Source organism: Porites lutea, chromosome 11 (genome assembly GCF_958299795.1).
Source record: "Porites lutea chromosome 11, jaPorLute2.1, whole genome shotgun sequence".
Classification (NCBI taxonomy): Eukaryota; Metazoa; Cnidaria; class Anthozoa; order Scleractinia; family Poritidae; genus Porites; species Porites lutea.
In genome coordinates, this window is record NC_133211.1 from 21,723,884 (window position 1) to 21,744,879 (window position 20,996).

The following is a 20,996-nucleotide window of genomic DNA, read 5'->3' on the forward strand; positions in this document are numbered from 1 at the left end:
CAAAATATGGGCAAATGACGAGAGCGACGCCTTCAACCAATATTTTATTTTCGTTTCAAAGTAACGGTCTTTCAAAAAGTCAAAGAATCTAAAGGTTGTTCAGTCACAATCCTTTCACGCTATTTTGACAGTTTTGTTACTTAACGTACTTTTCTTTCATCATGTGACCTTAAAAAATTGTACAGAAACTCAAAAATAGCCAAGTCTGACAGGTCAATTTTAGTGACCGCTGGATGCCATGTATTGCCGGTCCGCCAATACTTACCACACTCAAGCTTGTTTTCTTTTATTTTTTTTCCCTTTTTTTATGAAAATCTCTTTCAACGACCAAAACTATTTAAATTAATGTTTCCTTAAAATAGTTTTATCCATTATCGGAAGGTTGCCATGTTTACAATAAATATCTAACTGGAATTTTATGATGATTTGTGTTTAATTAGGAAACCTGCACAAAACGTAGCCATCTACCGCTCAGCAATTGAGGTAGCCTGCGTAGCTTGCGGTATTGTGTTGTAGTCGAGTGAGATTTGGCGGCGGATTCCTTGTAATATAGTCGAGTGAGATTTGACGGCGGAGCCGTCACGAGCGGCGAAGACGCGAGAAATACCGCCTCGTCCCTACTCCCTTTTTATGGAACACGGCTCCGCCGCCAAAACTTTAATCTCGCACCCACACAATACCGCCAGCTACGCAGGCTACAATTGAGGCCAAATTTTGTCACTTTCTAAATTTGAAAGTTCAATACGTCATTACAAAAGAATTGCAAAAATGCAAAAAAAAGGAACCAGCCGAAATTTTCTAAAAGTCGGGAAAATTCTTTACTCTTTTAATTACGAAATCAAATGGGTGGAAAATGTTTAAATATTAGTCTCAGCCTCTTAAACGATTTATCTCTACTGAGAAATATATATACATATATATAAAAAGGGCTCATTTTCTTGGTTTACCACATTTTTACAGCCAACTTTATAAATTAATCAAGAGACATCTGAAAGACTCAATATCGACATAAAACATTCAAGAACACGATGTATCGCCGCGTAAAATGGGAGTCTGTTACACTCTTTTTTTCTATGAATATAATTATTTTATAAGAATATCGAGGCTGAAATTTGCAAAATTTTAAGAATATTTTAAAAATAAATCCGAGGCTGAGACTAGGCATGACTAGGATGATTATTTTGGGCGATGAAAATCTAAAAAAATATGTTTTTAACTTGACCGTATCAAGTTATTGCTTCCTCCCAAGGCAAACAACAAAACGAAGAAACCTGCACTGGTTATGGCCAAATGTTCAGTCTAATGACAGTTCGAAGAACGGTACATGAAGTACATATCTATAGTATAAAGGAAAAAATAAATAAATAACAATTAAATGAATAAACTGCAAAAAGGATATGATAAATTTATTCTTTTTAAATTATATTTCAAGCATAATACAAGAATATTTTCAGGCTAAAATCGGCAGAAATACAATCTTGTATATATGAAAAGAGTGTATCTAGAAACACAGCAACCACACAGGCCAGAGTGACAGGAGTGAAAAGACTCGAAGCGGGGGGTGGGTACTCGACCGACCAATTTGGGTATAGGTGAGCCGCTTAGGGTTCGAAACCCTGTCCCTGTTTAGGACAAAGAATTCCTAAAATACATACCCTGTTTAGGACAACACCCGCAATTTTCATACCCTGTTTAGGACAACTCCCTCAATTTTATTTTATTCTGTTTAGGGCGACACCCTCAATTTTATTACCCCGTTTAGGACTAAGACGAAATCGATCGTGCATTAGCCTGCATAGCAAGCTTTTCCTCGCGAGTTCGTCGAGAAAGTTGCAGGGACGAGAGCAAAAAGAAAGGAATGACCTTTTTTTACTCCCGCTCTAACTTTCGCGCAAAAACTCGATTGGAAACGCTTGCTACGCAGCCTAATCGTGCATGTAACACCCTGTTTATAATTAGAACACGCTCCGGCACAAATCATGCACACTGTTTAGACTGTTTAGGATAGACTTGCGCGAAATTGTATACCCTGTTTAGGACAGACTCGTACGAAATATACCCTGTTTAGGACAGAGAGGACGAAAACCATACCCTGTCCAGCAGCACATTTCCTTAAAGGCCATAGGCAGTCCCCGCCCTCCCTGGTGAAAAGGATAGGGTAAATGTAGGAAAAACTGTTTGAATGCAGAGGTCCACGCAACACGTATAACTGACTGGTTCCTCTTGCTGAATCTCTAGGCAGACGTCCCCTTAAGCGTTCGGTGGATTGCAGAATGGGCTGTTGCAAGAGAAGCGTACCTCATAGATAGATGAAAAAACCCTGTCACCAGACTGTCTGAACACAGGGCACCCACACAATCTGTTTGTGTAGCCGATTGTTATTTTATAGTAAATGTACTGGATTTACCGTTTGCTTTACCTATAGCGATATATCGCTAACTATGTATATAAATCAATGATGAATAAACGTTGAATTACCTTGCCTGTAGTGTATAGTCGTCCCGGGGGGAGCACTTGGGTATTTTTTGGATGGGTATGTGCCGCCCGGAACTCCAAATTGGCACCCCGTTCTAGAAAAAAATTCCCCTAAAATTGATACCCCGTTCTAGAATTCGCCCTAAAACTAACACCGCGTTCTAGAAATGGGCCAATTTTTTATACTCCGTTCTAGGGTGCAACAAGAGTACAACGGTTTGCTTGTTAACGCACTGAACCGTATTTTTAAAAGCAATCTGTCCTTGAATGCTTTCAAATGGCTGCTTACAAAAGTGGAGAGCTTTCGTGCGTTCGAAATATTATACCCCGTTCTAGAAACCGCGTCTGAATTGGATACCCCGTTCTAAACCAGGAGCTTCAAAATCACGACCCCCTTGGGCGGCACATACCCGTATAGGTAATGTATGGGAGTCCCCCCCCCCCCCGGGATAGTCGTCCTTTTGCCTCAAATGGAACAGTCAACGGCGAACTCAAATTCATTCAAAATCGCTCAAAAAACCGCTTTTGAGGCAAAAGGACGACTAAACACCACAGGCAAGGTAATTCAACGTTTATTTATCATTGATTTATATACATAGTTAGCGATATATCGCTATAGGTGAAGCAAACGGTAAATCCAGTACATTTACTATAAAATAACAATCGGCTACACAAACAGATTGTGTGGGTTCCCTGTGGTCTGAACCGAAAGAATGAGCATTGAACTGTTTCTATTTCTATTTTTTAGTTAATTATTAACCACTTGTGCGAATTTTAAATTCAAATTTTAGAAGCCGTGAAAAGATATTTTCTCTCGGTATAGATCTGCCCCTGAGGAAGGCTAAATACAGGCTTATAATAAATCAGCCCTTTGCCGTGGTGGTTTTGTTTTCATAAAAGTAGCCGGCTCCAAGTCAGACGTTCTTAGGGGTTCGTCACGCGTTCCTTCCCTTTAGAACGTCCGCGTGGGAGGTTAGCGTAAAGGAAGTCTTAAGATACGACTGACAACTCGGTCGCCTGTCAACACAGCCGAGACTTGAAGCGACTTGTCATAAGAGAACTTTCGGCTAAAGAGGGAAACCGGGTTGGCAGGATGAATAAGCTTCAACCGAATTATTAAAATTCAGTTAAAAAGTGGACAAAGTAGCTTTTTAATAATTGCAGGGACAAAAGAACCGTGGTTGAAACCTTTTCAGCAGTATGGAATTATTACTGTTTGTTTGTAAGTATTTCGGAAAATAACCGAAAATAAAGTGTATAATTTTTCTCATAATTGATATTTCACTTTGTTAGGCACACAGCCTAACATACTGAATTTTGGCAAAATACGCGCTATTCAGCCCTCTAATGAAGGTGTTTTATTAAAGCAAAACCCGTCAGACTCTTTTGTTATATGTTTTTGTGGACCTGAAAGTGCACAACGTTCAAAAGAATTCCTATCATTTTGATTGTATTGACCAATAAAAACGTTGCATTAATTTATTCCGTAACAATTTGCCAACAGAAAACAAAGGATTGTGCACTTTCAGGGTGCTTCCAACATAAACTGCAGCACTGTTGTTTTTATCATTGATGTTTGCCGCTTTTCATAACCAGTCTCCTCTAATAACTATGGTTAAGCAGAATTAATTGATAGTATGCATGTTTTACAGCGGTAAATTGTTCACGAAATCAAACAGCCAATTCCCAACTAGCTAACCTGAGATCAAGCGATCCTTCTTCCCTTTTTGTTTGGGAGACAAGAAGAAAGAACACCTGATCGCAGGTTACAACAAGTAAGCCTGTTCTGGGCTCCAAGATAATGAGGAAAGCGGAGTTGGGCAAAAAAGTGTGGGGGCTGGGCAGAGACGAGGCCCTCTTATAGGGGGGTTACGTATGTCCCTTGTGTGAAGTTTCGCGAATTGAGGAGGAAGCCAGCAAGATGATCTAAGATAAGATAATCTTTATTTAAACACTTGACATCAGTGGGCCTAAAAAAAGGCTTGAATTGTTACAAAAATATACGTGTATAATACAAATTATATATAAATTAAATTACATTAAAAATTAAATAGATGGAAAATTTATACCCCCCGCCTACAAAATCATGGATGGGAAAATGGTGCGTTTTGGCTTCCGCGCTGCTTCATCCTTGCTTGTCTTGATTTGGGGGAGGGGGATGGGGGTCTTGCTGTTCTATTTTATTCTCTCCAAGATCCTAGTCTGGACTTTAAACAGTTTCTTATTTTCTTTTAAAGTTACTACGGCACAAAAAACACGAGACCCAATGAGAAACAAGGTTTTTGTAGCATGGTGGCATGGCTTGGAATATCAGTGGTCGGACGACCAGATCATCTTCCCAGTTTAATATACTGCTCTTTAAAACCAAGTCGGGACAGAGATCTTTTTATTACAGAACTGTAACATTGTGGAATGCGTTAAAACCCCATTTTAAATTAAGTGAATCTCTTATCATTTTCAAACGTAAAATGAAAGCCTTCCTTTTAAATCAATTTTTAATGTCATAAATTCTATATGCAAATAGTTTCTTAATAGTTTATTGACAATTCTTGAGTGTTTTTTTTTTATTACCTGTACTATTAATATATGTCTCTGAAAAGCCCCCATGGGGAGTTGACAATAAAATTTTTATTGCATTGTATTGTATTGCCTTGTTTCTTGACATTATCTCTTCAGTGCACTGATGTACTATTTCCTCTACCAAGCTAATATGAATAAAAAATAGAGATAACCTGCGCACAAGCGTTGTTTTTTTGGGAAAACAAAACGGGAACAAGGACTGCCTGATCGCAGGTTAAATTAGAGACTGCTATAAGTCTAGCACCTTGGGTTTGCAGATCGCGCGCACGGCCTATGTTTATTCATCCTGTCTGTATATGGCATGCACATCCGCCCTATAAAAAATAATGGCAAGGCTACCAGTTCATGCCATATATGCCTTGTCCATGGGTAATTATTATAGAGAACAAGGAAGAGCAAGGTATAACACTGCTTTCCAGACCTATCTCAAGAAAGCTTCCAGCTTGTTTCCACTGCCCCCGAGCAACTAGCCTGCGAGCAAGCTCTCCTGGGGTTCCCGGAGGTACAGGGGTGGAGGAGGGAAAAGAGGAAGGAGCACCCCGGGAGATCTTACCCGCAGGCTACCAAGCAACCACTCTATTTTTTAACTCCCTTAAGCCCAAATACTTGTACACAAATTCTTCAGACCAATCTCCACGAATGCACTTTTCCCTTTGAAGATCATTTTATTAATTCTCATAACCTTCTCATAATATGTTATATAAAATAATGTTGTTAGGAGAAAAATGATGTTGGTCACTTTTGGGATAAAAAGGGTAAACAGATGTAGAAAATCCTTACACCTGTAAGTATGCAACATCGCACACAAGGGCAGGGAATTCGGTCAGTTTTCATGTCTTGCTCCTTCTAATGAAAAGCAATTTTTATGCAAGCTGAGCTCAAGTAAATTCCTTTCCCTACGACAAAAGATGAAAAGGCGCCAACTTTGTTACTCTGAAGGGGAAAAAAAGGGAGAAAAAACCGCTCAAACACTCCAAGACTTTCTTTTACCATAGTTAGTAGAGGGGACAGTCTCCTCTACTAACAATGCTTTTACTGATAACATTTTCCCGAGTTAAAGAGTCATTGCATCGTTTATATACCTACACTCTTTATAGAAACTTTGCCTAGGGTATACTAAAATATAACTGTGATTTATGTTCTTGACAATGGATCGTTCCTAAAGAACCATTACTCTATTCAACAATATACTATCTCATATTCAGGTCTTTATCTTTTAAGTCCCCAGGGTGCAAAGAAAGTCAGTTTTACAGCCTGCCATTCGGGGCAAGCTGTAGCTAGCATGTACTAGCCCACAAGTCATTTCAACTAGCCCAAAAACCCTTTTTGATTAGTAGGATTGATTACAATCCTTCTGTAATTTGAATTTCCCCAAAAAATTCACTTGCCCGTCAGGCAAGTTAAAACCAGAATTCACTAGCCCAAAAGTACAATCCACTAGCACTGGGCTATCAGACACCACTTTCTTTGCATGCTGGTCCCGTATGAATTCAACCTCAGTCTTGATCCATTTTTTTCCCAGGGAAATGACATCTGAGACGCAAGTGCAGAAAATTCAATACTGATGACGTGTCATTTCCCATATCTGGGTACTGCTTCTGAAAAGTCATGCTGCAAAGGACATTTATCTGTGCATAAATAAAACATCCAAAAATTCAAATAATCAGTTGTCTCCCAACAGCTAGAGCTTGTGACATGCAAGGAAAAATATTGGTACCTCAAAAAACAGCACCCTTTATGTGTGCATGAAAATTAATAATACTTAGCACTTTCCCAAAACAAGGCCGTGCTGTAGAATAAATTGTGGAAAGCCCATTGCTATAAACCTGTGAAATCCTGAGCACGAAACATTGAGTTTTATTAAAACTAATATTTCTTTATCACTCAAGAGCAAAAGTAAGGCACCAGGGACACAGCTACAGCACAGCCTTACTTTAACTGGGCCAATAACATTTAAGATTTCTCATGAAGATTAACTTGGCTAATAATCAAATTTGGGATACAAGACTGACAATTCTGGAAATCTGAAACTAATAAAAAATTAATGAAAATGATGTTGTACTGAAGGTTGCCCGTGAGAAAAAGTTCTTTCCTTTGGGAATTATATCACCATCTTCCCGTCATTACCATTGTTATTAACGGGCACGGAGTACTAAACCAAAGATAAGTTATGATGAGAAGAGAGAAGAGAAAGCTGTCTACATTCGGCGGTAGCTTCCAAGCCTTGCATGACAGTTTGGACAAGAGTGGATGACATCTTTGCAGCCATCCAAACAGAAAGGGATCAAACAGCAACCCAGCCAGCAGCTTTTGGGAAAGAAGGAAAAAATATTTTTAAAAAATTTACTTTATTTGAGTAGGTTAAGAAAAAGGCAGCTATAGGCCGATGTGGACCTACTGTACACATAACTTATTAAAGAATATAGATAACTGTTGGCAGGATAAACCATAAGTTTGAAAAAAAGAAAAGCAATATCACCTGATTCTTGAACTGCTTTTCAAAACTTATTCAGTTGCCTGCTGGCAACTAGCCATGAAATTGTGTTCGCCAGCTCTCTAGGCGCATTAGCAACCAGCTGATTGCAATTTTGGGCCCTGAGACTGCCAGCATATAAACAAACTAATGCATGGAAAAGCAGTGAGAGGACTAACGGTAATATATACCTTACAATGAAAAGAGTACAAAAAGCAGTATGGCCAATACCCTTACTGAACAATGCCAACAACCACTTTATGCCATCTGGAGACCGAAAATTTTTGCTAATTTGCCAGATGGCACTTGTACCAAAAAGTTAATTTTGGACCCGGAGTCTTGACTTTTCTACAATTCTCATTCTTCAAAAGTAGCTTGAACATTGCCTTTGGCCAGTAAATCTCTCATATGGGTCCCTACCCAACCATTTTACAGTTAGTTTCTGTGGCTCTGTTTAAAGTAGGGCAGACACTTGTTGATAGAAACTTCATCATTTTAGGGGGATAACATTGTCAGAAAATTATGGGTAACTTTTTCTTTTTTTCCCCCGATGCTGATCTTAAAATCATGGGAAAGTAATTTACTAAGCCGTCTAGATTTTTGTCTGTGTTTGTTTTATTTACCAGGGACCAAAATTATTCTAGGTGTCCATTTTAGGCAGACATCTTATACAGGAGCTCATTGAGAGAGGAGTATCTTACCCTAACAGACAAAGAGCTCCAGAAGCAAGCCAAGTCAAGGTCCCATCTTGATATGTTGTACAAGTTATGATGTGTGTCTGGCAATGAGGACAAACCATGCTGACAGGCGACTCTCCAAAGACCATGTTGACATACACAGGACCTGGACGGGTAATGATGGTTGTTGTGGTGGTAGGCTGTCCAACTGGTGGGGAAGGTTGGTAGGGCTGGGGGTAAGGTTGTGGATGAGGAGGGTATTGTCCAGGTTTTCCCATGCCCCCTTGATAAGTTCCTACAGGACACAAGATATCATGGGAATTAGAATATGAAATCATTAACAGAAGCTAAGGTGAATATCAGTGCCAGGATAATACTGTCTTTTTTTTTGCTTTTAAGGCACACAACTTTTTCAACAAGTTTGTTTGATGGCTCTAAGTCTGTCGTAATTTTGGGCTGCGTCTTATAACCAAGTATCTTCGGGCATCAAAACAAAATTGAGTCAACTTTTTGACTCTAAAAGCTCTAGCTGCTCATCCTCTTTTTTGTTATTGGTTTTCAATGACTTTTACATCTTCTATTAAAGCTGGTATTAAACGAAAAATGAATCAGTACATTCAAAACTAATCATCTGGCATTGATCATTTTGAACTGAATGTTGATCCTTGGTAACCGAGCAAATTTTTGAGCATGTGCTTGACCCAAGATGGCAGTTTGTTTACAGTTATTTCTATACTGCGATCTTGCTCTTGTTTCAGACCTTTATTTTCCGAAGAAAGCTCCCAAATCTGTTGATAGAACTGTGAGAGCTCTTTTATCACCGTCATTTTCATGAACAAGGGCTTAATTTTACCAGATTTGGTAGTTAATTTACAAAATATTCAGGCTCAGCATGTATTACTTGATCAATTTAATCTTGATTCTACCAATACATGTACCAATTATGTCACTATGCCACAACCAAGACAGCTAATTTGTTTATGGAACAAAAACAGATTCCCCAAGTATTCTCAGTTTTAGAAAACAGTGGATTTTGTGTTGATAGCTGTGATTTTTTTGCTTTTGATCGAAATATGTAACCTTTTCCTCTTTTGTTTACAGAGGTGAATTGCTGTAATAGTGTGTTACTGTAGTTAAGGTGACCATTGCCAAAATCCACTGCTGTGCCTTATAACTTAGAAAATCATGTTGAAAAGTTTAGGATGCGTCTTATAATGAGTGTGCCTTTTAACCGAAAAAATACGATGTGCTCATGTCTATGAGAGTATAAACAGTGCAATGATATTGCAATATGGTTTTCCTTGTTTTTGCCATTCAAAAATAAATGTTATTGTAAAAAGACAAAACTTATCAATTTTGTCCACACAATTATCGATCATAGAAATTCCATCAAGATGTAGAATATCGTTTCAATGTGATCTATATATAAAACAGCATAAACTATACAAAACTTGTGGTCTATTTGTTATTTACAAAAATACAAGACTTTTACAGTATTTTCATACCGAATATACTAAAAACATTTGTCTTTGATGGTCATTATTGTGATTTACATTAATTGGTGGCACCCTTATCTACACCTTGTGCACCAATGTTTGGTCCTTCACACATTTTGACATCAAAACTGAACATCACATCTGATAGTTAAGCAGATTATGGAAGGCATCAAAATGTGTTAAGGACAACAGAGACCAACTTTTGCTGCGGTTTGTTGACTACTTTTTGTTATTACAACATTTTGACATCATCAGACTTTTTGTAATGAATATGAAATCTATTGTTGAATACATCAATATTAGAGCCATATCTTGAGATAAAATAGCTCTGACACCATTTTTTAAACTCTTTTTTTATATTTTTTGTTTTTTTTCTACAAGCTTATTAATGCAGGCCAGCCTAAGTTTCAAATTTGCTGTGGCTAGATGGCCGGTAACCGGTCAAGGTTTTCAAAACACTAAATGACCAGCAGCAGCTGTAAATTTCACAAATAAAAGAAAACAGCTAATCTAAACCATCATATGCCCATCAAGAAAAGTCAAGCGATTCTGAAACGCTTTATAGATCTCAAGTTTAGCATTTGGTTTATGCTAGGCTCAGAAAACGAAGCCATGTTTTGTGATACTTAGAACATTTTTCAGGTCGACATGCCTGTCAAAGTTTTCAAAACACTAAATGACTGGCAGTCCAGTATTTTCCAAAAATTCAACTTATCGAAGAATCCCAAACAATCCAAACTATCATATGTTGATTTTAAAAGCGATTAAGAAAAAAATCAAGCAATAAGTAAAAAGTTTCCAAAGGACTCGCGCCGGTGAAGATGTGCGGCCCGTCAACCCTTGCTGTTTTTTTTCCTTTGATACTTTTTCAGGTCGACTGCTGGTCAAGGTTTTCAAAACACTAAATAATTGGCAGTCCGGCATTTTCAATAAATTTGACTTATCCAAGGATCCCAGCCAAGCCAAACTATCATATGTCGATTAAGAAAATTCAAGCGATCCTGAAATGCTTTATAGAATTCATGTTAAGCATTTGATTCCCTGGGTCCAGAAAATGAAACCATGTTTTGTGACACTAACGCATGGAGATTTTTCCCACCGGTTTTCCGCCGTGGCCGTATGAAAGGTCAAGCTGATATGACGTTAAACGTCAATTGTTACGCCATGCTTTGGACAGAAAATAGTCACAAACATGAAAATACTCGCAACCAACAAAAACATGATAAGGAAATTCCAAAAACCCGCTGGTTTGATCAGGATCACGAGGTATGACAGGGGCACCCAATGTCAATTTTGGGAAAATATCTGTTCGGAAGACAATTTGAGATCTAGAATTTTTGGAACATTTTTTGTAAAATTTCTTGCTTCCCTACCTCTCCTAGGATTTTCAAACATCTAAAAAAAGGTATAATTCCCCATTTTTAACTGATTTTTACCTTAAAAAAGGTCACCTACAATTTTCAGGAGCCTTTTTTCGCGCTGTAATTTTCGAAAAGGTAAGTTTTGATCCCGATTATTTTCGGATTACTTAAGACTTTCAGCTAGGAAATCCGAACACAGGCAACCCAGGCTCACTGTTTGTGTCACGTACAGGTTTCATAATATGAATAAATAAAGAGAACATATGGGACGAAGTTTAGGTCTGGAAATTTGCTAGATCCCAACTAGTCCAATTCAAAAATGGCACTGAGCTTGGGGCACCTGGTGACAAGTATAATAAGTCCCTGTGGAGGGAAGTGTGTAATCAGACGACGAATACATTTTTTTGAGCACTCTGGGACTCCCTTCCCTCCACGGGGACTTAATATACTCGTCACCAGGCGCCCCAAGCTCCCTTGGACCAGTTGCGATCCTGACAGCTTCAGGCTGCCATTCTAGTAAGTTAACTTAAGAGTTCCGCTGGCTTCGCGTTGATGGCTGAAGATACTTCAGTGGTTTCAGGGTTTAGAGAAATTCATGTTCCACGAGCCTGGTGTGTTTATTCAGCGACTGGATTTGAAGTTCACCAAAAAAAATAGTGCTGGTTTGGGGTCGATCGGAGCTGCGAAGCTACCGTCAGCCTCCTACCTTACCACTATACTATGTAGGAAAGATGAAGCAGACTATTTTTCTTGAAACTTTGTGTGCATATTAAGGACAACAACACCTTGCCACATGGTAAGTTTCATCGATTTTTATTTCCATTTTCTAGCAAATTTCCAGACCTAAACTTCGCCCATATGTTCTCTATATTTACTCAAGTTATGAAACCCGTACGTAACACAAACAATGAGCCTGGGTTACCTGTGATCCGAACAGATGAAAAAGTTTTAGGGGATAAAAATATACCAAATCTACCGTTTAAATACTAAAATACGTTTAACAATGCTATGTTTAAGTGGTTTTGAACATAATATTCTTGTTGGGTGCCCCTGATATGATGGTTTGGTTTAGCTGGATATTTTCGATTTGTGAAATTTACTTAAAATATAGGACTGCCGGTCATTTAGCGTTTTGAAAACCTTGACCGGTTACCGGCCATATAGCCAAAGCGTTCAAATTCAAATCAATGACCAAAGTAACCCTTGACAACTCTAGGACAACTGGGCTATTAAATTCTGCACAGGGGCTTCAGTAAAAAAATTCTGCTGACTCTGAGGGCTATTAATTAAAATGCAAACTGTCTCACTCCGATTTTCTTAACCAAAACAAATGAGCAATGTTCCAGCCCTCGAGCTCCACGCTTTCCAAATTGAAGGAGACTAAAGTAAAGACGACAGTAGAAACTCCGATAAAAGGGGTAATTTAAACCAAAACGAGACGTTTGCTGCACGTTCGTAGCGAATAATCTTTACTTTTCCACTCGTTGGTACGAGTACAATCGACGACTAAAACTGAAACTGGTAACGTAAGCCTCCATAAATAGGTAAAAGCTAAAGACGAATCGAATGAGTAAAGGTACTAATCACTGAATTACCGTATCTACTGTAAAAGGTTAACCGTCTTAAATATTGCCTTTTGCACAGCTCTCGTACATTAGAAAAGAACTTCAGCTCTGAGCTCGATCGATGAAGCTAATATACGTGCCCATACCGTTCATATTCACAATCTGAAAAAGTACTATTATCAACTTACGTACTTACCTCCAGCGGGGTAAGGTGGTGGTGGTTGCTGGTAATTAGCATCTGTAGAAATTGCTCCATAATTATACGGTGGAGGTTTTCCTTCGCCTTCCATGATTCAACTTTCAGTTTCTCGCTCTGTCTCGGTAAAAATATTTTCTAGCACTTCCTTCCACTGCACGACTCACGACTATCTCGTGACTCGTGAAAATGGTGCCCAGACCCCTTCCAGAGCCTGAAATGCGCTTATAAAAGCTCTGTTTTATTGTCTTTTCGTGCATTCTTGGTTGATCCTCACTTTTCATCACGTATATTCTTACCTTAATATAATAATAATAAAATTGAAGGGAAAGAAAATGGTGACCTAAACGGAAGGATGGGGTGATCCCACAAGTTAAGGTTACCGGATACTTACAGGGGTACCTCACAAGCAAGGGATGTAGCCCGTTCTGCTCTCAAACTGCATACACGAGCGTCCGAAATGAGTTTTTAGGCTAAAACTCGAAGCGATTTTTGTTGTTCGCTAATTTGATTCTAAACTCAAAGTGCTTAAAACTGACGTGTTGGGGTTTTGTTATTTTCATTTCGACGAGATGTTACAGAACACTTGGAAATAAAACAAAAAACCCCTGGACACAAAAAAAGCCTCTCAACAAGAAGTTTTAGGCAACAAAACATTTCCCGCCACGTTTTTGTCGCTTACACATAAAGCAACATCCATCAAATTCTAGGTCAATCGAACAGATACCCTTTGAATCAGGTCAGAAATAGGGTATAGTTTTTTCCCAGGGAACCACAGGAGTGTATTGACACATTTTAACCTGAAACTATGTTTAGTGTCAAATACTACTAAGTAATGATAAAAATGCGTCAACAATATCTTGACTTTATAAAGTACAAGGTGGTGGATTCACAAACCAATCATAACTTCCAAAAGCCAGGTCTGGATACGGATGGACGCAGAGAAATTGTCCGCATTAACTGTCAGTGGGGTCCGTATTACGGAAGTTGAATTTAGAGAAAATTTAATTAAGGACTTTCTTTCCCCAGGGACAAAAGCAAACTGTCCATACTAATAATGAGGTGTCAGCAGGGTTGTCACTAAGATTTCAAGTTGCCGGGTAAATATAACAGTAGGTAGGGAATCAAACAGCTAGGAATTTCTTTCGGTTCTATTTTTCTTTCATTTTCCTTTGAAAGTAGCCGGGGAAGAGGTTCATATTAGCTGGGGGAAATCCCCGGCCCCCGCCTCTTAATGACAGCCGTGTGTCTGTATTAAGCCAGTGTCTGTATGGCCGGCCTCCCATACAGTAGGGCAGGAATGTGTGATGAACCCCTAAGAACATCTGCATGGGAGGCTAGGGTCTGTAAAGAGGGTTTTGAATGTAGTTTCAACTCTGTACATCAAACAAGGGCAGGCCTTAATAACAGGGCAGAGTAAAACACAGACTGCGGACTGACTGTGGAATATTTTTTTCTAGGGTTAGAAAACAATGGAACTATTGCTGTCACATACTCATTTGCATGGTGAAAACAATAGTCCACAGTCTGCGTATTACACTGACCGCCTTAACAGTTAACACTGAGAGAAAATAAGGAACTCTTGTAATGATTTTTTTATTGTTCATTTGCCAAGCAAAATGACAGTGCCTTATTTAGCTACGCTTGTTTGTCTTGAAGTACTGCATTAGGACATCATGTGCTTGGCCCTCTCGTCCATAATCCTTTATGAAAGGAAAAAAGTGAAAATGTATCATCAGAACTTAACAACCACTTGACTTAGTTTATTCCTGCCTAGAAATTACAATGCTTAGTCTAAAGTGGAAGCACACTATCTCAGCTGCTCCAGCTAGTTTGTAGATAATCCACTCAAAATATCAAAGAAATAATTAGAACAAACTTAATGGGATTTAAAACCCTGTCAGACTGGCAAATTCAAAAGCTACATGTAAAAACTCTCTTCTCTTTATAACACTGATGCAATGACCACTCAACTATACTGCATCCCAGACCTCTAACCTGGTTGTTGGGAAGGTAGGTAACTTTAGAAGTAAGCTGTTTTTGAGAATGCCTTTTTCAAACCATTTTAAACTTTGGCAAAATGCTGTACAGGGCATTTCTTGAAGCTAACTCAGTGGAGGACATCTTGACCAGACACTTTAAAATGAAGGCTTGAAAGCCGTTGTTATGAGTGGTGTTGCTACACTATATAGCCACATTATTTTACTTTGCTTATCCATTGCCAGGAATGAATAAGCCAAAACATTGCTATTTTCTGTGCCCCCTCAGATTCTTTATATCGATTCCGGTTTTGGACATTTCCTCAGAGTAACTCAGAAGAGGGAGTCCTTTTTTCATCATAGGACGGCACATTGTTGACAAAAAAACTAATAGTCTGTTTTTGTTTGAAAAAAAACAACAACACCAGCAACCTTATCTTTGCAATGTGAAGTTAACACGTCAACTGAGTGCTAAAAAATTCAAGCAAAGATTACAACCTGCTTCTATTGGCTATGAGAACTGACTAGTGCTAATTAGAGCTAGGAATTGTGATAGGCAGTCCAAGTAACTCTTATAAAATGAAGATGCTTTCCTTTGAACTTCACTGCAGTCGTTCCTACTAAATTCTTTGACAAAAGAAGGGAAGTAATGGGTGAAAGTTAAATAATTTGTTAGGAACTGCAACCAAGTTCAAAGGGAAACAAAAATTTATTTATGTTATGTATACCACCTTCATAAAACATTGCAATGGGAAATTTTACTGCAACAATTACTATTGTGCACAGTATTATTGTACGCAAGACAGGAAAGAAATACGCAAAAAAAGTGTGATGTGTATGCGCAGAGCTGTTGGTCATGAATGCTGCTGTTTTTATTTCTACGTTGCTGCTTTCACCGTGCATTTTTAGTTAATTAAACTTCCCAATTGTTCCCTTGAAATAGAGGGACGTGAGTGTTTTCTCACCTTGACAGCAACACAGCTGCAGCTGACAACCTTCCTGGCCTTTCCTTCTTTATCTATCTTGCAGAGACCAGCCCATTCACCAAGTTTCTTGTTATCATCAACCTACAAAAAATAAAATATGACAAGGGTAAGAATGTTTGTGGCAAAGGCCAGTGATGAATAAACAGCTTTGCTGATAAAAAGCTTGCTCAGAAATCATGGACATATCACTGAGAATTTTGCTGAAAATTTCACTCAAATATATTCAATGGGACTGCTATTGACTGCAAATAAAAATTTTGAACATGTTAACGATGGCACAGAATTCTTATGACAGTGTTTCTTGAGCATAATTACAGTGCAGTGAACTTAACACTTTGAAATTTCAAGAAACGTTCCTGTTTGCCAATGAACTACCAAGTTAGATGTCAACATGACCTGAGATAAGCCAGTTATGTTAAATAGCCGGGGTAAGTCATTGCACTATAAAAAATGCCGCAGTTATCTTACCTTAAGAAGGTGGATGTTGTGTTCAGCACAAAGAGCTTCCACAAGTTTAACATACTGGGTTTCGTCACAGTTGTTAGCCAAGATACACAAATGGGCCTCACGCCTGTGGAAACAAAGGAAAAAGTTTGGGAAGTTTTAACATTAGCAAACATGGGATGGTGATACCATGAAGAATTTTAATGTTTTCTTGAATTGCTGGTTTGCAGGTGATGTGACAGTGGCCACACTGGTTGACAAGAACAAAAGGGTTTCTGTTCGATGCAAACTAAACTCTTTCTTATGCAAGTGGTGCACAGAAAAATTGTACTGATTTTTCAACAAACATGGCTGCCTTGTGGTAAGGTTGCAAGGAAGTGAAGGGGGAGGTGGGAGTGGATAGTGGAACACCTTTTCGCAGTCCCAATTGGGCCTACTGTGCAAGGGACAGCAGAGGGCTAAACTGCCTGCTCCCAGCACATAACTATGGTAGGAATAGACCACATTATTTAGACAGAAGTTATCTTAGCAGCAAGCAAAGCAAGTCAGATGAGAATGGGGGTCCTTGAAAGGCAGATGATGAGGCCCAAATCACTTCTTAAGCTGGCAACTAGAGCTTTTACACAGGTCATTTGATATTACAGTGGAACTCCATCTTACGGGCACCTCAGTAATACTGTTACCTCGTCATTACGGCCTGGCAAAAAGGCGATACATTTTTGTTATAAAAAACCTTGTTAGTGCAGTCACCCATTAATATGGTGAACGGCCACATTTTAAAATCCCAAACAGAACAATCTCTTATAATTTCAGACCATGAACAAGGGCCACTTGTTCAAAATTTAGAAACTGAAAATGCCTGACATGTCAATTTCATTGAACTAGTAGGCAGTACACCTAGATTGCATTTGTTGCGGTTTAACAGCCAATTTTTTAAAGTGCTTTATGTCATGAAGGAAAGTTTAAGGTAGTTTTTACCATTACTGTACGCAATATGCACATTACAGTTGTCTACAAAAGAGAACAATAATTGTTCAAGAAGTACGAATGCAACGTATAATGTATTTGTCATTACAGTCACGCGAGTCCTTAAGTCCAGCTGTAAGGGCCTGTTTACAAGGAGGTAGGGGACCCCAGATAGGTGAGGTAACATGTGGTGGGTCACCCCACCTATCATGTAAATGTGATCAAACTAAAATGAGAGATTATATGGACAGGCGGGTTCAGTGTTCTCCTTATCAGGTGAGAAATGGTAAAATTTACCGCGTGAAGCAACACTTCGTAATACCTGCAACTGCTTGAAGGAAACAAATGAATATATGGAAAAGCACCAAAGTATATAGCTTTTTTATGGGGCACAGTCATTTTGGAAAGAGAACATTGCAGAAAGAGTAAAATTTTTGCGATCAAATCTTTTAAAATGGGAGAACACTGTGGGTTACCCCCACCAAAGTGGGTTACCTCACGTACCAGGGGTACCCCACCTTCAGGTAAACAAGCCCTAAATCAAGAAATTTTACTCTGCCCCAGCAAAAGGGCCAAATTATTTTGACCCATTGGTAACCATATTAACAGGCCGGTTCCACTGTACAAGCAACGAAAGCATCAACGGTATAAAACAAAGAAGCCTAGCACTTTGATGAAAGCTGATTCAATATAGACCAGTGGCCTTAACCTGTCAATTCTGTAACAATAACTGTACAGGAAAGGGCTATTTCGTGATTTTTAAAATCCGTGAGAAATTCACCAGAGACAAACTTCAACCGCGATAAAGGAAACAAATCCGATATTTTCTCCACCTGCCTGAGAAGGATATGTTAAACTTAAAGCACGTTCAAGATAAAATAAGTGATCTTATTTACCTATCCAAGGCTTTAGCAGCTTCATGCAAACCGCGAGCAAGGCCGTCGTGAACGAGAGCAGTCTTCAAAACTTCTTGAAGAGCGGTATTAACGTCCATTTCACCAACAGGTGCTGGCTGTGGCACATCATCTCTGTAAAAGACAATGAACCAATGATTTCTGTCCCAGGATTTGTCTTAACTCTCAACGAAACCTCGAAGAGTATTGATTCAATAACTTAACATGAATTTACTACATACCCTTCCGCATCAGACATGGTTGTAAATCAGAGCGGAAATCCTTACTGATGGAATAAAATTACAGAGAGAGAGAAGAAACATTAATCTTTTATTTTGTATAAGATTTGATTAGGATTCATGAACGATGTATGAGATTATTTTAGATGTTTATGCCTACATGATGCGCTTCTGTTCCTGTGTTTTCTTGTTCCCGAGAAAGAGAAAGAGAAGAGAAGTCACGTGGTTCTGACTTCGTTTCCAACTCTCCGCAGGCTCCTCCCGCCGATTCAATCTCCGCCGATATGAAGACATGCCGACGACGACGGCAGTGAAAACGTCGGTAAAACAAATGAATTTGTGTTCTTTCAAACTTAATCGCGTCTGTTTGGACCCGCTAAATATGTCAAATGCAGGCGACTTTTCCTGGAGTTGAATTCTTGAGGATTATTTTCAGGTTCAAAAAAATAAAGGAAACTTCGTCGTCGTATGTCCACGTCCTCCGACACGTCCTCCACATAAAACGTCGAATTAGGAGGTTTCACGTCGAAGTGGTGCAGTGGACGTCAAAGAAATGTACTAAAAAGCGTTGTTTTTTTGAAGTCGTCTTTGTGGTCGTCGTCGTAGTTGCTTTAAAAGCTCCCCATTGTTTCAAATTTATCTTGGCATGGGTATAAGAGAAAAACTGTTTATGAAAAGTTTTTGGGGGTAAAAACGGTGTATTACTGGCGATACGAAAGTCTTAAAGTGACGAATCCCGATTTTTCAAACCTTCTTGGGAGGAGCGGATTGGTTGGTACACGATGTATTACCGAGAAGTTCCAAAAATCTAGGGTAAAACAAGAGCCATTATGGCTCTTGGGTAAAATCATAGTGAAGGGAAGTTAGTTTTGTTCTGAATTCTCTGGAGTTTCGAAAAACCGAGCATTCGAGAAATCAGGATTCTACTGTACGAACTATGGATGGAAAGCTCAAGAGATTGGCTTTTGGGGTCGCACTAAGTTATGTGAATTTTAAATGAACCATCACAAGTCCTATTATGGCTCTTGACCATCATTATTTATGTACTAAGACTGTACGGGAGGACAACATCACTCTTGCGATCCATTTACTAAAAAAAGATCACCTAGTATTTCAAAATTGCCCTTAACAATATATCAAGACAAGATCGAGCCGATACATTTTTTTACCAGAGAAGTCAAGAATCAATTCACCGAAATATTGTACAATCGTACACAGGCTAAAACTTTTTTAAACTGAAGGGTTTGAAAACGTAAACGGGCGTTGAAAATCATGTTACACCCGACGCTGTTGAACACAAATAGTCGATGCCTAGAGACATGAAAACGTCCTGTATCGGAAATAATGGAAGTGGGGCATGATCCAGCTGAAAAACTCATAGTATGTCTAATCAAATGCCCGGAAATTGGAGCAGCACCAGCTTTTTCGTGTAGTTTTTATTTCAAGAGACCCTGATAGTATATCAGTGTTGAATAGGAAACAATAGGACAATTGCACGATGACGTCATTTTACTACAACTACCAGAATCCTTGAGTTTGTTGTTTTCTTGTGCAAATTAAGGCCATTGTTCTTTAATCCTCAGCGGGATTGACAAATTTAAATAACAAAGCGAAACCGAAATGAATTCTGGTAGTTGTAGTCAAATATCGTCATCGTGCAATTGTCCTATTTCATGATTGATTATTTTCATTGTAACAATAAAAGTGTATCCCAAGATGAAGATCTATCCCCTGGCACCAAAAAAAAAAAAAAAAAAAAAAATGCAAAAAAATACAAAAACCGTGCTTCACCGCTGTGCGGAAAAAAATCGTTGATTATCGGATCTTCATAGTTTGACTAGTTTGTGTAGTGTGAATGGAAGATTACCTCAAATATATTAATAATGGCGATGTTACATATGAGAACACGTCAAATTTCACCCTGCATTCATTCACTGTAATTAGAAAAAAGTTTATCCAGGTTATTGTTCTCATTCAGAAGATTATTAAATTGAAAGTCCAAAAATAAACAACTATATTAGTCTTGTCTGTCACGAAAAATGAAAGATCAATTACACCAAAGTCAGGTATTAATTTTCCCGACGCCCCACATTCCATCAACGATTGCAACTGCATGCAAAGCCCACTACAGTGAAAGTTGAACCGCTTCGCATACTTTTGTTACTATGCCGATCAGATACGCTGAAATTCCCAAGCCAAGCAAAAATTAAAATCTTTGAATGTATCGATGACAGCACTGCTACCCTGCCAATGAGGAGATAGCCTCCTTTCCTAGATACGTCAAGTAGTGATAGTAAATTCCGACTTCGTACAGACTTTCATATTTTTCTCGCAGCTTCAGTCACAATCCTAGCATAGATATACGGCAAATACAAACCATATACTGAGGGCGGCTTATTGCAAATATCAGCATAGGCTTGCATTGTAATAGAATATATAATCTAACGTTCCTCTGAGTTTGTCTTCACGAGGCCTATTTAAAGTAAACATGATCCACCTGTTCCAGAACCAATTTCAGTTAACCATCTGATTAAAAAAGAAACAGAAGTATGTCAGCTATCTCGAAATTTCATACAACCTTAGTGGGTATGCTTGGAAATTTGTTGACATTGTCATCATATGACTGACATAAGTCTCTTTGAAAAAAGCAATATCAAGGAACAGAA

At 38.7% G+C, this 20,996-nt stretch overlaps 2 protein-coding genes across 2 annotated transcripts; both read right to left on the reverse strand.

Moving 5' to 3' along the window:
• Nucleotides 1-6,035: 6,035 nt before the first annotated feature.
• LOC140951840 (lipopolysaccharide-induced tumor necrosis factor-alpha factor homolog) lies at nt 6,036-13,009 on the reverse strand. The gene is made up of 3 exons (XM_073401197.1): nt 12,824-13,009; nt 8,230-8,500; nt 6,036-7,362 (listed from the first exon to the last, which is right to left on the reverse strand). Exons 1-3 carry the CDS (start codon nt 12,915-12,917, stop codon nt 7,254-7,256), a joined length of 474 nt encoding a protein of 157 aa, XP_073257298.1. The 5' UTR covers nt 12,918-13,009; the 3' UTR covers nt 6,036-7,253.
• A 1,394-nt stretch (nt 13,010-14,403) lies between these two features.
• Nucleotides 14,404-18,594, reverse strand: LOC140951857 (small ribosomal subunit protein eS12-like). Its single transcript, XM_073401218.1, has 6 exons — nt 18,491-18,594; nt 18,334-18,377; nt 18,095-18,226; nt 16,257-16,359; nt 15,768-15,869; nt 14,404-14,526 (listed from the first exon to the last, which is right to left on the reverse strand). The coding sequence occupies exons 2-6, from the start codon at nt 18,348-18,350 to the stop codon at nt 14,458-14,460; spliced, it is 423 nt and encodes a 140-aa protein (XP_073257319.1). The 5' UTR covers nt 18,351-18,377; nt 18,491-18,594; the 3' UTR covers nt 14,404-14,457.
• Nucleotides 18,595-20,996: the final 2,402 nt, after the last annotated feature.

What these genes read in the sequence shown, in the direction of transcription:
- LOC140951840 (XM_073401197.1), bottom strand. Translation starts at nt 12,917, where the DNA reads ATGGAAGGCGAAGGAAAACCTCCACCGTATAATTATGGAGCAATTTCT. An exon ending in ACCACCTTACCCCGCTGGAG is followed by an intron (nt 8,501 to 12,823) that starts GTAAGTACGTAA and finishes TGTGTCCTGTAG; the next exon opens with GAACTTATCAAGGGGGCATG. An exon ending in GGAGCTCTTTGTCTGTTAGG is followed by an intron (nt 7,363 to 8,229) that starts GTAAGATACTCC and finishes CTTTCCCAAAAG; the next exon opens with CTGCTGGCTGGGTTGCTGTT.
- LOC140951857 (XM_073401218.1), bottom strand. An exon ending in GCTGCTAAAGCCTTGGATAG is followed by an intron (nt 16,360 to 18,094) that starts GTAAATAAGATC and finishes TTGTTTCCACAG; the next exon opens with GCGTGAGGCCCATTTGTGTA. An exon ending in GCAGCTGTGTTGCTGTCAAG is followed by an intron (nt 14,527 to 15,767) that starts GTGAGAAAACAC and finishes CCTTTCATAAAG; the next exon opens with GATTATGGACGAGAGGGCCA.